The 24,191-nt window shown below is 35.5% G+C and overlaps 2 protein-coding genes across 3 annotated transcripts in view; one reads left to right on the plus strand and one right to left on the minus strand.

Moving 5' to 3' along the window:
• Positions 1-24,191, minus strand: part of sbb (scribbler) — a 402,653-nt gene that overhangs the window by 74,059 nt on the left and 304,403 nt on the right. The gene's annotated exons all lie outside the window — the stretch shown is intronic.
• Positions 1,993-3,831, plus strand: LOC149418565 (uncharacterized). Its single transcript, XM_089638843.1, has 2 exons — positions 1,993-2,224; positions 2,818-3,831. Exons 1-2 carry the CDS (start codon positions 2,017-2,019, stop codon positions 3,336-3,338), a joined length of 729 nt encoding a protein of 242 aa, XP_089494969.1. The 5' UTR covers positions 1,993-2,016; the 3' UTR covers positions 3,339-3,831.

Below are 24,191 nucleotides of genomic sequence, written 5' to 3' on the forward strand. Positions count from 1 at the left end.
CTGAACTATTAAAACGGCTGTCTTGAAACGCAAACAAATTTACAGAAAGATGAAGTGCAAAACGGTCGAGATAAAGCAGGACTTCGCTACGCGCTCAGTCAATAAATTAATATTAGATTAAAAATCTTGAATTTATGACGAATTAATTACATATCTAGTCCAAACGATTTTTGACATTATGGCAAGTTTGCAAAAACGTTTTGAGAGATCGCTTGCCATCATGTGCCAAATTTATAGAACCTAAAAATATGGGTTACGTGGTTAAATCTAGGTGGATTCATTGGCTTTAAGCCGCAGTAAGCAGTGTTCAATGTTTCAATATTAATATTTTGGGAAATGTTATCAATTAAATAATAATATGGTAAATATATAATATATACATACATCGCTCGAGTGGTTAATCAATTTCCAGAAATGATTGCTTGGTAATAATAATTTATACCAGGCGAGCATAATCCAGCAGGATTAGCAGGTAAATCTGTTACGTTTACACTGCGTCGTGATTGGCATATCAACAGAGGCGCGTCTTCCGTACACAAAACAAGGACGGTCTGCGGCTGCGCCAAGGTAATATAACCCTTATCAACGGGTGACAAGATCGATAGCCTTGTTATTATTTATTACACGGGCTTCACGTTAATTCTCTTGACACCGTCCCTGGAAATAATACGTGAATGTTTTCACCCGGTGCCCGGATTAGGATGACAAAGCAGAGTGATTAAATCACATTATATCTTTTTATTTGAATAATAACGACGAAAACCCATAAATGTCGCTGGAAGAAAACATGTAAAACGTATTGTTCGGCTCACGTAACTAAAACGTGTTGGGTGAAAAACGAAGAAATATGAAAATGTTTATAAAGTTTATCCAGGTTTCATGAATATTTATTTCATCGCAACTCCCACACGTCAATTCACAAAATGTAGGTTAGGTACTCCTTTGTTACGTAGTTGACAAATATTTCACGTGTTAAATAATATTATTTCTATTACTACACTTTAAAACACATGACAGTAATTTTAAACCATGCAACGTGACTGATACACTATTGCAATAAAATGATACAGCTGTAATGAAGATCAATATACCAATGGAGCATCTCCTATCCCCATCCCATCTTTCTCTTCTCTTTAGCTTCTTGTAGATTGAATGCAAAATAAAAACTCTCATCTCTAACCAACATGAGCACAAGAAACTCTTTGGATTAATATTGTTGACCTTCTGTGTAGTGTATGTAGGTACATATACCAAGATAATTAACAAACATTAGGGTGAAAACATAGCGCAATAGGTTCCTACTGTCAGAAAGTATCCACGTGTATAAAAAAGACATCCTTATAATTCCGATAAAATAAATCGTTAGTAAGAACTCTGTTAACCGTTACATACGTATCTTATTTTGAATGTATTGTTTTAGTGGCAAAGTGCTTTATAAAAACAGACAGGCCGATGAAAATGAAAGGTAACGGTAACGCATTCTCCACGTCAAACGAAATAGGGTGTGTGTATTTTTATCACACGCTCTGCATTACGGGGTAGTTTTTTGATGACAGGTTTAAAGGAAAATTACCTCTCCCCCATTTGTATGTCGCCATACAATCACTCAAAAAAGATATTGTTGTACTCCATCACTCTGGTCGTACCAGGGCTTTTTATGTTCTTCCCGACGGGACTCCGCTGTAAGGCTTAGCACGCACTCCAATTAAACGCAGCGGTTTTGATATAGCTGAAAACGCCAAACCACGTACAAACCTACAAACACGCACTGCGGCTGGCGTTTTTACTCAATTCTATTTCATTGTGGCACCGAAATTTCCGCAGTGCGTGTTTGTACGCGGTTTGGCGTTTTCAACTATTCCACAACCAATGCGTTTAATCGCAGTGCGAGCTAAGCCAGCAATAGTATGGTGGCGCACGCACAGCGGTTACCCGCATTCGGTTTTCAATTCAGTTTCTACTGGGCGAGCGCAGCGGTGAGTCGTTATTTGCGGTGTAATGTAAAGGAATTATGTTATGTCGACCGACTCAGAAACAACATCAATAGACTACGATAATGTGTCCAAAAACATTATTATTGAAGTGGAAAAAAGACCGGCATTATATGACAAATCGTTGAATCAATGCAGAGATAGAAATATTAAGGCCCGGCTGTGGCTAGAGGTATATCAAAATGTGTGCAGGGATTGGGCAAGCTTGTCGGAGGCAGAGAAGAAAAATAAAGGTACGTTATGCGTTAGTTTTATTATTGAAATTAATTCATTTCTTATATAGCACCGTACTGCCAATTTAATGCACCAGGTAGAGCTGTGAAGTATATAAATTTTTTCATGACGTCATTACTAGGACGAAGTCTAATTTGGTGTAAGTTTCACAGTTCCGAATGTCCCCATTGGCACTAATTTTCTTGTAATTTTTCCCTACATTGTTTTCGTACGAAGTTGTGCAATGCACAGCACGCTTTTATGACGCAATAGGCAATAGCTATCAGAATAATTTAATAAAACTTCTTATAATTCAATGAGCCGGTAAAATCGGGTCTTTCCATTATGTCCTGCCATCAACTGTGCGAACACAATTTGGCAAGTGTATTTGTTAAAAAAAAAAACACACTTTTGCCATGTTTAACCAGTCTTCTTTTGTCATTTCTTTCATATAAATAGGATGCAAACATAATTACAAATGCTTGCATGTATGTTAAATAATTTCACTGATGGTCGTGGCGCCAATCAAGCATTCAAAGTATAACGATTTCATACTATTTCCTGTATCAAGGTACCCGTGAACAAAATTTTGAATTTGTTTATTTGGTTTCAGGGAACACCATACAAAAAAAATGGAAAAATATGAAAGACTGTTTCGCTAAAGAATTGGCGATACAGCAAGGCAAATCGGGACAAGCTGCTCCTCCAAAGAAAAAGAAATATGTTCATTTCGATTCAATGCTTTTTCTAATTCCTTCCATTCAGAAACGAGAAACGACCAGCAATGTATTTTCTCCTGTTTCTACTCAGGACAGTGAAGCTGATGTAACATTGCCTACCCCAGCACAAAATTCACAACCCACCAATAACAATAGAAAAACACAACGAAAGAAGAATTGTTCTGGAGACACCAATTCAACAGAATATGCTAAACAATTACTTGACATATTAAAAGACAAGAAAGTAGAGGACGAAGACGAAGAAAAAAACTTTCCGCTTATGATAGTTCCTATGTTACGTAAATTAAATGAAGATCAAAAGCATTTTGCAAAGATTGAAATTCTAAATGTCTTAAAAAGAGCACGTTCTCATTCATCTCCACAACATTCAAGGGCCAAGAAAATTTACACGTAGTTCACCATTGCATCTTCAAACATATACCCAACCACAAAGCACATATCAATAAACTCCACAGTCCTCATCTATGGATACAATATATTCCATCCAATCACCACCAGAAAAACATAGCCAGCCACAAAGCACCTATCAATAAACTCACAGTCCTCATCTATGGATACAATATATTCCATCCAACCACCACCAGAAAAACATATACCCAGCCACAAAGCACCTATCAATAAACTCAGTCCTCATCTATGGATACAATATATTCCATCCAATCACTACCAGAAACACTGCCTCCATCAACTCCATCGTCACAGCTACCTACAACTTCAACTCCTCAGCTTCTACCAACTACATTGCTACAAGCACCGCCTGCAGCAATGCAACAAAAACCAAATACAAGAATAAGAAGTTTTAAGACCAGCCAGTGTGACTGCCAATTATTTGTCACAATTTGAACATCAGTTAACAGAAGACCAAGACTATGCCGAAGAGTGTGCTTAAGGGAATAATCAAAAATATGCTTATTTTGTATGTGCCATGTTTAATGGTGAAACATTGGAATTAAACGTTTTCTCGATAATTAAAAATTGTTTTCTTATCTCAACGTAACAGATAGTCGATCTGGTGATATTGCCTTCCGAAATGCAGTGTCTTCATGTTATAGATACTGGCCAACAGCTTTTAATAATTTATCAAAATACCAATCGCCATTCTGTAGTAGTTAAAAAAAACTTATAGGAATGCTGTCGCACGTCGTTGTACATTTTGATAAAGTATCCTTTCGAATGTGGATGTACCCAGTACCTATGGCGGCGGCGTTGTTTACGTTTTCTATTTTTTAAAACCAAAGCCAGAACACACGCTGCTCGCCAGAAATCCATGGTGGTACTGAAATAGAATTAAGTAAAAACGTGCGTGTTTGTACGCGGTTTGGCGTTTTCAGCTATTCCAAAACCGCTTGCCTTTAACGCAGTGCGTGCTAAGCCTAACCTCTCTTCCTGTTAAACGCGTCGTTAATGAGAAAGAGGGAGAGGTCACAACGGAGCCTCTATAGGGTTCTAAAAAAACGCATTGCAGAAAGTTTATCAGGGGTGCGTAAAAACTAGCACATGTAAAATACAAAAATGTTTATGCACAGGATTACCTCGAAATACTAACGACGCGGCCATTTGTTTTAGTTGTGGTTTTCGTGACTGCGTTACAAAGAATGTCTCAATTTAGCTTTTGAATCATTTTAGCCTTTTATAGCGACGATGCCAAATGTGAAATTCGTGCTCAGATTGTAAATAGCTTGTTAAGTAGATATTTATGCGTATCCGATTAAAAGTTTATTTTAAAATGCTATATCTATACATTTATATTTAAAAAATTATTTTAATTACTGACTTGGCCCGTTCCCTGAAAAATAAAAGGAATAAACCCATCGATATACAGGGTGTATCGGCACTAACCCGACAAACTTTAACCAGCTATTCCTTAGCATATTTGGAGTAAAAAATCTTATGTGCACTTTGCTGTCCGGTAACGTTTTTTTTTAATAAAAAATTTATTATTCATATTTTCACCACATGTCACCACTGTTTTATCCTTTGACAAACTTTGAAAACCCATCTGGCAAATATTTTATTCGAATTCCGTAGAATAATGCACGTGTGTACCTATATTGGCGCACGTTTACAGTCACAACGAAATAGCACGGCACCATTCGTCTCATTTTTAACTATTATTATTTAGTGTGTGCGAAAGAGCGAAGACGCTTTTTGACACACTTGCTTATAACAGCTGTTTAACACGAAACGCAATGCCAATGACAGTGATGTAGTGCGGAAATTTTAAAATTTTTTGTTTTTAATTGAAAAAAAAATGCTACCGGACAGCAAAGTGCCCATAACATTTTTTACTCCAAATGTGCTAAGGAATAGCTGGTTAAAGTTTGTCGGGTTAGTGCCGATACACCCTGTATATAATACTTTGTCGATGATTATCGTACATGTTGAGGTTGAAAATAATAAATAATTACAAATTAAGTTAAAGATATTTTCCTGTAAAACTGCGATTTGGGGTACTATTTAAGTCCTTAAACGTTTTTATTTACTTACGTCATAATGGCAGCATCTTTCAGCAAACATGCAAAAAAACTGAGGGAAACCTACGATCAAAGCTAGACGCCAGAGTGCTCTTGAGGAGGAATAAGATTCTTCTGTAATATGATGTAATCACACGAGTACAAGCGCCAGTGAGGGGAGAACACGTCAAGAACACTATTTTATCGTAGGTTAAATTGGTTCCTGATAGGCAGCATCAACGAAATTTACAGCCAAGTAAAAATAATCGGTCAAATCTGTCGAGCCAAAATTCAGATAAAAACAGTTTCGTTATTTCATTCCCATAATGTGTTAGCATCGTATCGCCGTGACATCATTACTAGGCACGTGATGAATCTATGTCACACCCGTGGCATTTCTGAAACCCATCCACGTCCACAGAATAATATGCAATGGGCATATCGGGCTTAGTCATTTGAATGCAGGACACAAATAATAATAGTCCCCGGGAGTGCAAAACAGATGGGTACGTGTGGGTAGGATTAATTATTTGCTCACACTGCTCTTACGGACGTATTTTCAGGAAACAGTGGTAATACTGTCGTGAGGTAGAAACAAATCCCTGCCTAACTAACTGTTGTCAATAATCCCTGCTAACAAATTCCTTTCCATTAGTAAAGAGGTCAGGAGAAATCAACCTAAGAAATGTGTAAAATAAATATAATTATAGTTTTCTTCATATATTACTCTCGATGCTAAAAATAACTCAGTAATAATAATTTTCAGCGCCCTTGAGGTGATTTTGCACAAAAACGGCGCTATATAAATCATCCAAATATTATTATTATTTTTATAGCGTCGTTTTTTAAAAATCACCCCGACGTATTTTAGCTGTAATTAACAGCCTTAAGGCGATGCACTACGTCGTGTAATATTTTAAATTGAGCCACTATCAATAACAACCCTTACGTAGATGGCGATAAGGTTTAAATTGCCGCTTAACACCATCCGCCTGTTTTGATTTATGCAAGAAAAAAACATGGCCAAAAGTGCCTTTTATTTTATTTTGTGGATGTTCGGGCATAAATATTTTTTTTTCGATCATTTTATAAATAACTTAATTTGCCACATTATACAATAAAATCATAACCGAAAATGGGTTCGTAAGTAGTTCGTAACTGCTTTAAACTTTTGAAGTTTAAAGCAGTTTTCAGAGGCCTTTACATTATTTTTTCTGGGCTTATAAAAAGACTTATCTAAAAAATACTCGATTATTTCAAAGGCCAAGATGTATTCTACTCGCGGTATTTAATTAAAGCATCTGAAACAAAACCAAAATTTCAAACCAAAAACACATGATTTCGCATTACTACGTATGGAATCGTCTTAAGTGGTATTGCCAACATTAAATGGTTTACACAAGTTTCAGAATGATGACATTAATGGTAAATAATAAAAGAATTTAAAGTTTTAAAAACTCAAAAAAATATTATTACAGAATTTAGGAAGTTGAAGTTAGCAGACTTGAAATAAAGTTTTCAGTTTTATTATTCATTTATGAGTTTCATCAGCGTAATGTACGTTTTTGGCAGAAAACCAGTGGCAAAGGGAGTATTTACCGGGTTTATTGAAAAACAAGGGAAATTACTGTTTGTAAAGCAATTATGTTTAAAATACCCTAGAATATATAATATTGAACGTGGTGTTGTACCCTATATCTATTAAACAACATACATCATCACAACACCAACAACTCCCCATTCTTCCTGTTGTCATTGCGGTGGGTATCGTTTTGTTAAAGCCACTGACAAAGCGAACAAAGAGGGGACATGTCAAAAGCAAGATGGAATCACGATTGAAATGATAAATTATTACACCCGAACTACATAAAGAGAAACAATAGTTATTACCTACTCACTGAAATTCGGTCGCCCTGATTAAAACAGAGGTAACGCTGATATGACGAAATCACTTACTTAAAATAACGAAAATCAATAATTATCATTGGCCAAAAGTATCACAAACAATTATTATACCCTAATAGTATTTTTAGAAGTATGTTTTGTTGACAGAAAAATAAATATCACTTATATTTTGTTAAAACTTATTCAAACTATTTAATTATATCGTCCATAAAAACGTAGCTTAAAAAAACTATAATTTCAGGAATTCAGGAAAAGCTGTAAAAATACTTAAAATTCTCGGAATTTTGCGAGGGTTTATAAATCAATCGGTGACAAAGTTGTGCGTTAAATAAAATTCATTCATTTAATTTTTTTAAATGTTGGGTCGATATGTTTTATAAAAGCTTTTGTAACAATGTGGATCGATAGGTGCTCCTAATTTAGAGGTCCTTTACCAAATCACAAAAAACTATAAAATCGTATAAAGACTTTCAATATATCTTAGCCGCATCGCGGATAAAATACAATATTTCCTGATAAACTGATAATCCGAGGGAAGATTATAGAAGACTTCCAGACATGGTAAAGGAAGAGGCGTCATCCCATAACTTCGAATATTACGTTCATGGTACGAGTACAGTTCCGCTGAACTGACCTCCGATAGGAGAGAGCACTAGAAAGAAATAGATTTAGCGCATTTTTAGATCGCCCCAGAAACGCACCAACGTACGCACTGGAATGTGAAAACTTTTTTACACAATGTAGGAAGTGTTATCGACATTTTAAGAAAAAATTCAACGCCAGCAAAAAAATAAAAAGCAGCGTTGGACGATTACTTATTTAAGGGCATCCTGAAAGCCGTATTTAGTTAAACAACGCGAAACAGGGGGGCATAATGCGGAGCGGGGCCCGTTGGTTGTATTCGTTAGCGCAGCCTTCACGGTGTGCCGACAAAATGAAGCCATTTGTATTCAGTATTACAGGCGGCACATTAAACACTGCAGCGATCTGCCTCTATGTATGGCTCTGGGCTCCCGGCAGTGGTGGTGGTGGACGCGGGCTAAACTAACATGGAACCAACCACTTCGTTGCCTTCATAAACTAAGTGAGAAAAATGGGGAATTGCTGAATAAGTTCATAAAGTAACAGAGAAATATCGGTAAAGGGATACTGGATTCTGATAATAAGTTAATAACTATAAAAAGTAAAGTAAAATAAAGCATACATGATTTTTTTTTTTTAGATTTTTCATCGTATTTTTTTTCTGTGATGGCTACCTACTACATGTGCGTCGTACATACCCTCTTCTCCAAAACTTATTATAAATTGGCACTTATTTTCTTGCTGTTTTTATTTAATTTTCTGATAATTGGAAGAAGCGTTGTAAAGCATAAAAAATGTAAACAATTAACTATCGCTCAGTATTTCCATCTCTTTATTGAAGTTTATATAATATATACAAATTCAGCCTGGGTAGGTTAGTGCTTGCAAAACTCGAAAAGTAGTCAACCGATATCGCTGAAAATTTCGAAGATTGTTCTTATTACCGGAATAATATACGGAGTGGAATTAAAGTCGATGTAATGTAGTTTTTTAATAGTAACATTGCGGTATACAGTAGTGAATGGTGAAAGAAGTCGGAGACGCCCGAAAAAAAACATTATCAATAGTAAAGCATTGCGGTATTAGTTTGTAAGATAAATTAATATATTTGGGTAAAACACCAGTTGAAAAGTTTATTTTAAGTCAACAATATGGAAGTTATTTTAGATAAGAAGAATTCCTGAATACCTATTATTAAATGCATAATTTTCGTTAATGTTAGATTCAAACGCACTTCGGTTGAATATCACTAAATTGCAACTACATAAATAAGTAGGCAATTATAATAATGAATACATAAATTCGTTATTGCATAAAATTATTCATGCACATATCGCATATATGTTAAAGTTGGAATGGTATTTTTCCATTTACGTAAACCCAATCAAACTCGGAATACGCAGAGATGGAATTTCCTACTTTGGTAAGCGTAAATAAAAAAAAACTTCTTCATGCGTGTATTTTATCGACGTGTGAATAATGTTATTCATAAAACCAATAAAAAATATCGCGTATCATTTTAAAATACGCAAAACAAGATCGTTAAATTTAAGTGGCTCCACCGGCTATCGAGTTTCAATACGTTTTGTCAGTCGATGGAAAAGACATCAAAATGAGAGAATACTTAGTCGACAAATTGACAAAATTACCATTATTTTTATTTTCTTATGGTATTCAATTTCAAAAGGATTAAGTGATAGCAATTAAATTCAACGGGGTATTAATGAAGCATAAAAAAACTTGCACAATCATTTATTGTAATTGAAACAAATTTATGTTTTTTTCTATTTTTTTAAACCATCTTTAATAGTGTTTAAGTACAATAGGTTTTATATTTATTTGATCGAAAGAAATACTTACTGTTGTAATAATATATTACTGCTGTAATAATATAACAAAATTGTTTATTCAGAAAGACATTCTAACAATGTCGATCGTTGACTTTTTATTTGAATATATTGTTAGCAAATAAAAAAAACCATTACAATCATGATGTATTACTTAACTAGATGTACCCCGCTATGCGTTGCTGCGACTTTGTCTGTCTGTACAGATAGTGAATATTACAATTGCGCGTGTTGCTTTTACGTCCAACAGATGGCAATGTAAAAAACAAAAACACGCGTATTCGAATGCAACGTGTCATAATTTCAAAGCAATCTGCAAAGAACTTTTGGAGATTAAAGATTTTGAACAAACGAACATTTATATTTTTTATTTATATAGATAAATATTTAGGGCATTGAATCACTATTGAATTAAGAAATAATGTTTGAAAATAAAGCTTAAAAATTAGCACGCGTCAGGAAGTTCATTGTCAATAAATAATGATGCAATAGAAACTATTTTAGTTTCTACCCCATGTTTTATTTAGTGAATAGTGGTGGAATCCCTTCGTTACCGAACTGTGTTCAAAATATGAACCGAACCGTCATCAACATCTGTCATATCATATTTATATAATTGTCTAAAAGGAAACAGAGAACAGAGAAGTGCATGTTCACAAGCAATAAAACTTTGCGAAGAAGTTAAAAACAAATGAAAAAACATAAAACACCGACTCGTTAATTTGTGTACCTACTAAAACATAATAAAAAATAATAATAAACTACAAAACACTAAAGGAAAACTTTATACTTTAAGCCTTCAAGGTTTTGCATTTTATCGCAAACAGTAACGAATAAAAACGCTGCATTATGAGTTTTGAAAGCGAATTATAATAATTTTATATTAAGAAAAGTTATTTTAAAATGTTTAATAATAGCGACGTGTTCGTAAATTGGAGATAAGCGCCGGGCAGCTGGAATGTGAACATAAAAATGCACATTCAATGACGTTTGCAATGCACATTGCACAGGGCTGAATTGCCGTGCTATCGGATTAACATTTCATCGCTACTACTGTGGTGGTAATGCGATGTACATGTTATATAATGTAATATACATGTACATGTATGTCACGCCGCGCCGCGCCGTTAGATATAATATGATGTTTTATTTTCAATTGGTAGTTGATTTAGTAAACGTGATATTGTAATAAGGGTGGCAATAAATTGGAACCCCAATTCCCCTCGTCTTTCAACTCTTTACTCCAATAAAGGCTCGTGTTGCCAAGACGTAAAAAATAAATAAACCTTGGCATCAAATCACAGACGTTAACCTAAAAACAGTTAACAAATTACAATAAATCACGCTCCGCGAACCAAATATTTGGAGTGAATAAACTAACATGATTCCTCGGCGGAATTAATGTTATTGTGGAAACATAAAAGAATTATAAAGCGATATTAATTCTCGGCCTAAACAGTTTTATCTTTATCGCGTGGGCTATAAAGAGCATAAATAATCTGGCCAAACGAAGCGATCTAACGCCCGAGGGAGTGACGTCACCCGAGAAAGATTTTTCTGGCCAGCACGTAAAATATTCGCAGTGAAAACGTGCCGAATAAAATTACAAGCCAATAAATAATAATTCCTCAGTCTAAATCAGTTTTCATTACAATAGTGATTTGTCCAAGCTTTTTTTATAAAAGGGGAAACAAGTTTTTTTATTCAAAGTTTTCGTGATCGCACTTAGATAAAAATATACACAGATTCGACACAGTTGATTTGAACGATTCGTGGGTAGTCCAAGCTTTACGCCAGCGCCAGTACATGAACAAATGTTTAGTCTATAGTTTTTATTACTTTAATCGGCGTTCGGGGCAAAGTAAAAAAGATCTCCATTTAAATAAATCACATTCAATTCTTTGATATTTAAATTCTGGTTTCTCTTTGGTGAAATACATAGAAAAAATAGGAATATTAATATAATGTATTTATTGAGACGAGCGAGCATTAATAGTGCGTTGGTTGTAAAGGTATTCGTATTATTTCTGTCTATTAAGTGTAGACAGATATAAAAACAAAGCAAAAGCTGAAAGCTCTTCTTGCACATAGGCACAGATGTTTATCTTCTAAGCTTTTACGGAACGAGGGGAAATAAGGCAACTCGGTCGTACAACCCTGGCAATAAATCTCAAAGTGAAAATCCTACCCACAGGCAATTAGCCGCGACTGGCGGCAGAAACACAAAATGAAGAAATGAACCAGATCCCTTCTTCTTCTTACATCCCAGGCAGGTATGAGCTCCCGGTTCTTCCAGGGATTACAATACAAGGATTCATTAATGGGGCCGACAGACGTAGCTATAAAAGATCAAAAGATATTTGGCTTGGCGTATTTCGGCATATCGCTCGCCGTACATTTCCAATTGAAATGTATGGCGAGCGATATGCCGAAATACGCCAAGCCAAATAACTTTTGATCTTTTATAGCTACGTCTGTCGGCAGCTTAAGACACTCGCGAATTTAACTTGTTGTAACACGAACTTGATGCTGAAAAAAAGCTAATAACATTTCTTCAAATTTGAATTAATTATATGATGAAATGTATATGAGCAATAAATATAAAAGGCAGGAAGCATATTAGCAGTTAAGTTGGCTGTACCAATTTCACGGTACTCTGAAAACGTATTAAGTCTGCGAACTTGTTATATCCTCTCGGAAAAAATATCTTCACTAATTCGGGTGACCAAAAAGTTTATTTATTTAAAATTTCTGAAACTGAATGCAGCAGTATATAAGTATTGTGAATGTCTCGACGCCATTAATCTGTCTTGTGCCTTTGGGTCCACGTTGACACGACCGACTTCGGTATGCCGCCTCCTCGGGTGTTCATACAAGTTACAAAGAGGCAAAAAAACATACCCAAAAGCGGAGGTCTTAAGCTTCCGTTCCAAATTACATTTTTTGTAGAAGATCTTAGAGCTGACGGCGATACCAAGTAGGTGCTATTTAAGTTTATCCTTGTTTATGGTATTTACAAACATGCTGCTCAAACCAAGGCAATTTTAATGTGAGTTTTGGTAGTGTAGGTATTCGTAATTGTTATAAGTTTCTTGAGTTATTGACTAATGAATAATGAAAATTTAGTATAAAAATATATAGAATCTTGATAAATAAATTATCATAAAATCATACATGAATGAACGTTTATCAGTTCGGCATACACGGATTCCACACTCCCCAACCTTTATAAATAGGTGGATATTCATTTTAAAGCGAATGTTTCAAATAAATTTGAATAAATTGACGATCAATTTGTACGATAATTATTGTTAAACACGACGCAGAATAAATTGAAGCTCGCACATATTGAGCGACGAATTTGCATAGTAATATTATTTAATTACACCTACAATAAACGCATTTGGGTAGGTATTAAAGTTATTAACATTGTCAAAGCAATAATAAATGCATCAGATTCGTGAAAACATATGACCTGTACAATAAGTGTGGTTCACCGTGAACAAAGAGAGTTATTTCCATTTGAATAAATCTACATTTCGAGCCATTTTCATTATTCATACGGAGGTGTGTATTATGGGTAAATAGGTTGGGCACTAAAGCTACATGAAATTAATTTGATTTTACCAAAATGATTTGGAATATTCAACTGAATCAAATTGTGCAAAATGAAGAGCGGCGAGCTTTCATCGAACTCAAACAAGTAGAAGATATTATGTGCATTTATAGTCTCAAATCGACTACGTTCATATTTCCCGTTTAATCAAACATGTCGATGGCAACTTGTACGTGCTGAATGTGTTAATTGTAATGATTTGTTAGAAATGAGAAAATTCTCGGCACAGCTCGACGTTTACGCCAAAACAGATGTACAAACGACAAACAACTGGAGATGTTAGTAGCGAACTATATTACACTCGGGTGGCATACCTGGGAAGAGTAGTCTACAGTTCTACAGCAGTAGTAAGTCTAACTAGCTACATAACACAGGGGAGCAAGGGGCTAGGAAGTGGGTAGTGGGTAGTAGGTAGAAGGCAGCAGGTCCTCCCCTAAGAACGACACGAGTACGTTTTATCTGAGAAGCGATGCCAGCCAGCCGAGGGGGAGAATTTTCACGAAGCAGCGAACCGGCTACCGTTTAATGGCGGAATGGCGTGTCAAAACATATTTGCGGAAATTACCGTCATTGGTATACGTGGGCAAATAAATGCGGGCTTAAAGGATCGGGAGCCCAGCTCGGTCAGGAGGTAAACTCTTTAGTGACAAGCTTAATGTGTAGCTAATTCCTCGCCCCAGGCCATAACGCATACCATATTGATTTAAAGTAAGCGCGCGTGCACGCAAAGGCCTCGCTAACTCGGTGGCAAGTGATAGTAGGTGGCAAACATAATAATGCGTTATGTAGGTACTTTCATCCATACTAATAAATTGTGCAACGCCAAAACTAATAGTTAAATTTTCAGTTAGAATTCGTGCCTCGTGTTATCTTGTCAGCAATCGAAGCCATGCTCAATTACTGCAATTACTAGACAATAAAATTGTAATGTCGGTAAAGTTTCCATATCGAGGAATGTATATTAGAATATTACGCGCGCCGATATTCTAGTAAAAGGAGTGAAAGGGGGACAGTCAAACAGCAAACAGCAAACAGCAAACAGCAAACAGCAACGAGCAGCGTTCCCAGTTCCCAGGCGATAAGGTCTTAGCGACATGTCAAATGCGTTACAAATCTCCCGCCCGGGGCGCCTTCGCGGAGGTACCCAATCAGAATTGAATTATATCAATTGAAACAGCTGTGCGGCCAGTGGCCCGTGGTGCTTTTTTAACGCCTTTATTATTCAGAAATATACATAATACATTATTCAGAATAATCTCGGCTTATTGCCGGTTGTGGGAAGCGAAGGCCGACGGGCAAACGTGCTTCGGCTACGCGGCCGTTCTGAACGGATTCGATGCTTTTGACGAGTTTAGACTTTAAGCACGCCTTGTAATGACAAAGAGTGGAAAAAATAGTGGCTGAAAAAAACGTATGGTTAAATTGTGAAACCCAGATCGTAAATCTATTTTTGGTAATTGTGGGTTAGGTTTAAAAATTTACGAAATTGACAATAATTTAAAATATTTTGAAAACACAAAAAGGGTTTTCTTAATTTATAGACTATAGTGAAATCCTAAACTAAAAAAGTGTGTGGTGTATACATTCCAGCGCCCTTGAGGTGATTTTTTTACAAAACGGCGCTACACAAATTTACCGATTATTATTATTATCACACACGGTTGCCCGGCGAGTCTCAAGGCGGTTCCAAAAATTGAATATCATGTTTAGTAAAAGTTACCTAGACTTTTTGATTTTTTTTTATTAACACCCCTGTTTACTCTTTTCGTATCGGTGCCATGGAAACATGAAATAATTTTCTCGGTCTGTTTTTTTTTTTAAATATTATTCTAGAATTATCTTAAAAGTTAAATTAACTTAAATTTTAAATTAGATTTTTGATCAATAATAATGAAAAAAATTAACCGGGATTTTGAGCAGTCGCGGAGTAAATTTTTTTTGTGGAAGTCCGGCTGGCTAAAACGTCGCACGTTAAATAGAGATTCTTAATGCTATCAAACATACTATTTATTTTTCAGAAACAATAATTATAACTGTAATAGCATAAGTTTCCTATATATGCATAATTCCCAGAGTCCATCCAATGTCAATAATTCTCCATTGTTATGAAATATACGGTTCCGATGCTATCAACTATTTGTTTTGTAAGGTATTTTCATATCTGTCCGCGTTGATCCGCATTCAGTCGACAATATCCCTTCAGTATTCAGTGTGCATTATTACGGGTGAGCATAACCGCATTACAAGTGGAAGATGCAGAACATCATCAATACCAAAAAAAGACAATATCAGTTGCACGTTTTTAGTTGACAGAATAGCTGGGTGTTTGGTGCAGCCGATGAGGGGATTTAACACATTAGCTGGTGGATTAATACCAGTAATTAATTTAATTATATTAGAGTTAATTTAAAATAAGGTTGCATTTTCATCATAACTAAATAGTATAAAATAAAGTCGCTATCCGCGACTGTCTGTTTGTGGGCTTAGGTCTTCTAAACAACGCAACTATTTTAGATAGGGTGTTCACTATCATTTAAAGAATTTCTTCCGGAAGGTTTATATATTGTATAGTACATGCATATTACATTTATAGAAAGTAGAGAAAAGTCGATGTTTTGTAATTAAGTCGTAATTTTTTATTTTATTTTCGGGCGTTTACATTGCTGACGCTGGCTTAACCTCAAAAGATACATCAAAATAATGTACTACGGAATTGGATATCAAAAAGGTCTACAGAGAAAAGTCCGTGATGGTATATGTCTATATCCTAAGGATTACCCCCAGCAACTTCAACTAGTTGCGAAATATGTGTATGAACAAGAACATCACAAAACTTTTTTTTTATTTTCATCAATCAAGCATTCATTTACCTGCAGGCATGTTGTATGTCGCAATACATCACTGACAACAAACACTTCTTACGTCATTTACGTTAAAACATTAGTTGCATATATTGTGTTCTGTTTTATCGACTCTAGTCAATGACCTACTCACTTATTTGAACCATTTGATCGTGCCATGTCTTCCTGGGACGTTCCCGACAAATCACTTGCGCGTCATATATTCTGTATTATACAGCTTGACAAACTTAAGAGTCAGAATAAGAGAAGAGTACGTATGAGACGATATATAAATGTGAATGAGGCAAGGAGTGTGTGCCAAAATCGAGTTGTTTGGCGGTCCGTGCACTCTGCCTACCTCTGCTCTGCGGAAACGGCGTGATGGTTAGTTAGTTAGTTATAAGAACTTGAAACTCAAATAGCTCAACCAAGAAAATTTATTTTATGTTATTTATTTGATTGGCACAACTAAAATGAACATATTAGTGAGAAGGTGTGGAAATTGGAAACGATTAATGTTTGTAAAACGCTCTCAGAAACAGGTGCAAATCAACGAATCAAGGACACATCTAAGATCAGAATAAATAATTTAAAAATAGGTGACCGCAGATGGACAGGTACAAATTAAGTAAATATTAACAAAACAGTCATTCTAATTAAAATAAACCTGCCAACGATTATATTTTTAATTGGTAATTTATTTGCAATGTATCTAATTTCAATTGAATGTGAGCAGCTGCTAATTGCCGCAGTAAATTATCCGAACGTAGCCAGATCGCGGTGATAGCACCAAACAATGAATTAAACTCGACCAGGTGAGCCCAACGGATGATTTAAATTTGGTCAGCTGATTTAAACATAAATAATTACACTTACTGCTTTTTAAATTTTACATTTGTTATCTGAATTAATGAATTTCAATTACAAGTTCTGTTCTGTTCAAAACAAGGGTTTTGCATTTTTCAGTGGATATTTCTATAAGCTAGTTTAGTGGATATTTCTATAAGCTACACAGATCAGGATGAAAATCGTCTTACGAGCTAAAAATAATAATAATAATAATATATATTTTTTTTATATTCCAATGCAGGTAACATAAAGCCCAATCTAGTATGTTCTCAATCGATGACATCCACACTGTTAACACTTGCCTCAAAATTGATTTCGTTTCTTGGTCGCCTCGCCTTACTTGGCGAGATTTCAAATGAATAACGATGAGTTTAGGTAGGTACATAGGATTGCTGAGATACTCATTCGTACTCAACATGATCGCGGTGGCCATTACTTAAAGATATCACGATATGTATATAAATATCAAGATATCGGATTTAAAATGTCGTATCTCACGGAGAAAAATGAGTAGGGCTGATTAATTGAAATCCTGTTAAAAACATGATTGCAATCCATTTCCTAGTAAAATATTAGTCCATTCAAAATATATCGGAAGACACGTTCATGCAACTATGCTTTTCCTGACAAATATAATAACTAATTGCAACAATATTAGAATTTTTATGACAACGCGTTCCGACACATATTCGCGTTTTAACAACAGTTTGTTAGGAAACCTGTAAATTCATTCGTTAAAGTCCTGCAGTCCTGTTTTTTACAAGAATACTCAAAATTTGACCGGATGTTTTAATAAATTAATTTATGACCCAGTATTTATGAGCAGTTAATAATTTATGACCAAGAAAGTGAAAAGAAATTGTTTTTGTACTAATGACTAATATTATTTGTTGTCATCAATGGTCAGAGATGTCCACATACCAAATATTTGAAAATAAGTTCCAAATATACAACAGCGTAACTTGAGGGTTCCCGGGGAATCCCAGTAAAGCGAAAAGCGGGAATTTCGCCGTAAATCAAAGACAAACGCTAATTATAAATGCTATAGGTAAGTATATATACCTACTGTGATATAATATATCTGTGTTATATATCCTTCGAAATCTGATTAAAAAGCTCTCACGAGGCACAAATAACCCTAACATGACGTAGCCGATATTTAAGCTTTTAAAGATATAAAAGCATTTGTTGAAAAGATATTCGGCGTATTTTAGTTGATATACGAGTACACAAAAACAAAGCAGAAAATACGTTTGTTTGAAGCAGAATTGTGACCAATGGCGTCATGAAATTAGCGCATATTTTTCTCTCTGAAATTCTAGTTCAAAGCTACTATTAAAAGCATGCAATATTTGAAAAATCAAGAAATACCGAAGAATCCATTTTGTTTTTTTTTTCAATGTTAAATTTAAAAAAAAAACAAACAAGTGGTTTTACTCAGATAACTAAGCCGGGTAGTATAATTAGACAAGTATGAGAAAATAAAACATGATAGCAGGTGTATGTTAATAATTACACGAGTTTTTTGAAGTAATCGCCTGTTATTTGGATCATTTTCATTTTTTCAGACATCGTTTTTCCACGTAGGTACATCAAACAACGCTGTCTTCTTTAGCAGTGACAGTTCCCTGAAGAGCGCGCGACTTTTTCTTCCTCTCGCATTCTTTACACTCGCTGTTCAGTATTAAAGGAATTTATATTTCCTACGTCTATACTTTATCCATCGCCTTTCCTGTAATTAGCTCGTGAGGGGAATTCTTAAATTAAACGTGAATAAAACATTTTGAAATAACGACCGAGAAATTGAGAAGAATATGTACATAAATGTTACACAGAGAAGAAATACTAAAAAAATATTGCTAATTTATTAAGAAATTCAAATTATTCGTAATCCAGTTAAAAACGCGATTGCAGGATCTGGAATGAATTGATATTTTTTCCGATAAACTTTGAGTAAAATACCAACGTATTGTCACGATTTCGGAACACGTGTTCATAAAAATCCTAACATTTCCGCATTTAGTCATATATTATCGTGTAACGATATCACAAATTTACTAAAATTTTATCAGGAAACAGCCTGCCAAAGCGTTTTTAACCGGAAGCCCATTGATTTGAAGAGATTCTTAATAAATTAGCAATACTAATTTTTCTCTGTGTATGCACTATAAACCAGAAATATTATCAATATGAAAGCATTGGGTGTCGTATATACAGGGTGTATCGGCACTAACCCGACAAACTTTAACCAGCTATTCCTTAGCACATTTGGAGTAAAAAATGTTATGGGCACTTTGCTGTCCGGTAGCATTTTTTTTTCAATTAAAAACAAAAAAATTTTAAATTTCCACACTACATCACTGTCATTGGCATTGCGTTTCGTGTTCAACAGCTGTTATAAGCAAGTATGTCAAAAAGGGTATTCGCTCTTTCGCACACACTAAATAATAATAGTTAAAAATGAAACGAATGGTGCCGTGCTATTTCGTTGTGACTGTAAACGTGCGCCAATATAGGTACACACGTGCATTATTCAACGGAATTCGAATAAAATATTTGCCAGATGGGTTTTCAAACTTTGTCAAAGGGTAAAACAGTGGTGACATGTGGTGAAAATATGAATAATAATTTTTTTATTAAAAAAAAACGTTACCGGACAGCAAAGTGCACATAAGATTTTTTACTCCAAATATGCTAAGGAATAGCTGGTTAAAGTTTGTCGGGTACGTGCCGATACACCCTGTATGTACGTACCACCTACCATGTGTGTTCATAAAACCAAGTTAAAATAGCAAAATGTACCATGAAGCATCGTGCAGCCGGGGGCGTGAACAGTTTTGGATTAGGGTAGGTAGAAAATTTCATAAGCAAAATCATTCATCTGTGCATATTACATGTTAACCTGTTACTGATACTTACATAAAGTTTTCACATTTTTTCCGCAAAATTAACATGACAAAATTTTGAAAAAATATATATTTAGAGACACCAAGAAATGTCACTGATTGCTGTTTGCTGGCTGTAGCAATTTGTTCTGAAAAGCTCTGCCTATTTAGACACTAACAAAAACGAGTCATCTTTTGAATGCGCACACCACAGACATAGGAATTAATAGACGAGAAGCTAATGGCGAGGGGTAAAATCAACTGTTGAAGAACGAAGGGAGTAAGGCTGACTGTGATTCGTCAATAAATCAATCTGACAGTAAATAGGCATCTCGCATTATAATATCACCATTTAGTTCTTAAAAGTAAAATCTGCTTTTGAATGAATAGACATTTATACATAGGAGCGCAAATTACTCGCCACGTTATGAACTAATTTGCGAAGTCCAAATTTGGCAAAGTAAGGCAGCTTCTATTTTCAGAGTCGTAGTTAGTTTCAGAGTATTTAGTTAAGACACTTTTATAAATGTTCATAATTTACTTCCCAGCAACCAACCAGCTTTGTGTTTCGCGTCCAGACGTTTCTCGATGTGATAGTATAATATGTTTCTAAAACTGATCTATATTATACGATGTGAATATGCTTAAAATAAAGTAAAATAATGCGTATATATGGAATGTAATACGACAATTGGGTTTATTCTCTTTTTCATATCTATTTTTACAAGTTTTCATATGACAAGTCAACATTTTGCCGTTTTATTTCGTAAAATGAACCGATGATGCCTCGACCATAGTTCGCACAAGAATGATGACGTCACGTTTTCAAATTTCACTTGAGGCCATATGCGAGCCTAGCCGGCTCAATGGAACCGGTATGGGGAGTGGGGATAATACGCTTTTAATCACTTAGGGCAGGTCTACTAATATTCATATGTCTATGGCGCACACAGTACACATGTACAAATATTGTCTAGTATAAAGTAAACATTAAATACTCTGTGACGTTAGCGACATTTGGCATACTTAGTTTCTGCTTTTGACACGTTATGGTGTGCGATCTCGGTAGGGAGCGCTCGGCGCTGCAATTCGTAGCTGGAAATTTGAAGAAATTCAAAATATGAAATTCGCGCTTATTTTGAAGGTATATATTGATTTCTTGCAATAAACTTATACATTTTAATAGTATTTATATTTTTATTCGAGTACGCAGAGCTTTTGTGCTTGTATGGAATGTACGATGGTACGCTTGTGTGCAGGTATTAAAGAGGGTCACTATTAGATTATGTTTCGATTTTCGGAGGTCCGGACACCACATTAAGGCTTTAATTATAGGGGCAAATGGGTAGGTGATTAAATGATTACTTGCTTGGTTATACGTCCAAAGAGCTCAGCAGATTATATTAGGTTGGATGCTTGGGGCAGGGTAATTTAAAGCTCGTACCAACCACGACAGGCTGTCATCTAAAATTGAAGCACTCAGTAGAAAAGAAAAATACGCAAGCGTGTTTAAATTATGTATGTTGGGGTAGGGTGAATTGTTTTATCAAGTGCCAGTTGCTGAGATAAAAGCTTTGTTTATTCGAAGATTTCGGGTGAGGTTCGATAGCCCTAGGGCCTCTTGGCGAGAAGACTAACGTCTAAAGGTGAGCCTCTATGTAATAAATAATAATAATACCTATGCCAATACGGACGGCTACAATATTGAGAAGAAAATTATTATTGGAATAGCGTTACATATTTTACTTAAAAGAGTCAGGCAATTGAGAGTTAATTAGATTTCGAAAGTAAAAAGGTTTTTTTTTATATGTGTAAAAATAAAATTAATGTAATACGTTGTATCGATGAGAATCGAAAAACATTTGAAAATAAGGAAACATATTATATTAAGGATTGAATCGGGTATGTCAAGCGGCACTTTTGTGCCTTAAAGTAAGATAAAGGAGTGAAGGTGTGTTCAGGGGAGATAAGGGGCTAGAGAGAACTGACCTAAGGCCAGGCGTCAAGTTAAGAGGATTTGAAGGTTAAATGCGTTGTGTTACAAAGAAAGATTTGGAAGGTTGGCCAGTATAATATTTATCACGTACATTTGTCCAAGTGTCAACTGTCAAAGGTTAAGCTTGAAAATACTACATAAATGTTTGGTACAAAAATATAATACCGACATATTAGTTTATTAAAAAAAAGTAATGATTCTTACTTATTGATTTTCGTCGACCGCCAAGCAAAGAAGTCTTCGAAAGTATTTCTCGTAATTAAACATGAATGTCGTGAGCTGAAAAACAGTTGGAAATACGTATGTACGTGATCTTAATAAAGCCAGTAACGATTCTACCCACATCCTACCTCAAATGGCATCGTCAACATCAAGTTTACGCGTAAAAAAGCAATTGCAGTTATTTACTGCGCGTACCTACCTAATAACATAAATTACTGTTCTCATCCATTCGAAGAATTCACACGCCTCAATAAATCTCTCGTCGAACTTGCAAGTTTTTATGGGCGTTATGTAGCAGCGCAATTAGGCTTTCAGTAGCAGACTACCAGGGAACATCGCAACAAGCAAAAAGGTGGCCATTTCTGAGATGTGAGTAATCATAAGTGAAGACACACAAACAAGTATCTGTGATTGATGTACCTGCTACCTGCAAGCAATGCTGCAGCATCTCTCTCAGATCTAGTAAATAACAGGCGTTACTCTCCTTGGAGGTAAATTACAAGACCCATCAGGATTTTACAATTTGTGCGAGGAAAATGCATCAAATAAAAAAAACATTATTTATCATATTGAGAACCAAGTTCTTTACAAGAGCCCGTATGCCTTATTGCTATCCTTCTGGTTCACAACATTGATTGAACAGATTTCTACTGCGGACGAAAAGTAATAAAGGTAAAGAATAATTGCGCATTTTGTGATTCAAATTTATAATGCTCGTCATAATGCGCAACGAAAATTGTCCATAAGGCCGAGAGGTCCACCACTTTATCAGCAAACTTGGCAGGAGTATTTCCGTTGCTTTTCGAGTGACCACTTCGCATTTGGAGCAAACATTCATGTCCTAGGGTACTCTAAGGACACTAAGGGATGCAGCATTACCATCATCCTAAAAGTGTATAACTAATGGCTCCCTGATACTTCTCCCCTTTTCTCATAACCGAGAAATTTAACAGAACAACACGTATCAGCGGCAGCAACGATATTATAATATATATTAAACAAAACTATTTAAAACTATCGTGTCTATTTCACAGTGAGTTAGTTAGCATGTGTCTAAAATGACTCGAAACATGTAACTAAAGTAACACTTAATCTGTAGCTATTTGATCATCAAGGATGCCTCGAAACGAGGACGTGGAACAAATAAACAAGTATAAAAAACAGGTAGATCGAGTTTCTGCGGATACCTGCTGGAAAAATATAACGGAGAATAACTCCACGTCGATCGCAAAAAACGCAAAAGGGAATGGGCACTGATAATAACGTGGATAAAGCTGTCGGAGTCGGGAGATTTTTTCTCCAAATAAGTAGGTAATTCGAATCAATACTACAAAATCGTTGTCAGTAGTTATTTCAGTAGCTAATGCTGCGATTTGTTGAAAAAAACACTTATATTCTTCAGTATTAGAACATTAGATCTAATTAGTATACCTAGTCCTAAATCCATAAATTGTTATTTGTGTTTGGGTCTATTGAACAAACCAACGTATAACACTTATAAATCGGTAGGTTACTTATTATTATCTTAAAAGTAGTTGCCACAGGTCACCCCAAGTGATTCGCTGCATTTGGTGACTTAGCAGGGGTGCCCAAGTTCGCGTTGTGAGGTTTGTCCGGGCCTTGGTAGCGGATGCGTCTGCCCACCAACTGCGTGGCGGGCCAGATCGGGAGAGAATGGTTGAGGGAGACCATTTGACCTCTCCAGCAAGACTCTCTCGGAACAACTCCTTACACCACCGTGGGAAGGATGGATTCGTACGTCCGTCACCCTGGATACAATGACCCCCAAGTTCTTACCCATACTTCCTTTTTCCCTCCCAGACTTCGTCTTCTTCCTTTCCTAAAAAGACCCTCCACACAGCACCCCAAAATATGACCATTATTTTCTTCAGAGCCTCCGGAGTGGAGCTAATGTAAAAAAAAATAAAAAAATACAGCGACAACATCAGTTAAGCAGTGAATTGAAAATATTGGAACAGACTCGTTGGAGAATTTTTAGTTTGTTAAGTAAGACACCAAACATATAATTAAACCACTATTTTAAAATAAATT

The sequence above is a fragment of the Hesperophylax consimilis genome, chromosome 13 (assembly GCF_061612785.1).
Source record: "Hesperophylax consimilis isolate HC1 chromosome 13, BYU_Hcon_1.0, whole genome shotgun sequence".
Classification (NCBI taxonomy): Eukaryota; Metazoa; Arthropoda; class Insecta; order Trichoptera; family Limnephilidae; genus Hesperophylax; species Hesperophylax consimilis.

Bases quoted from the DNA above. Each gene is read 5' to 3' on its own strand.
- LOC149418565 (XM_089638843.1), top strand. From the start codon at position 2,017: ATGTCGACCGACTCAGAAACAACATCAATAGACTACGATAATGTGTCC. The intron at 2,225-2,817 runs GTACGTTATGCG...ATTTGGTTTCAG, and splicing joins GGCAGAGAAGAAAAATAAAG to GGAACACCATACAAAAAAAA.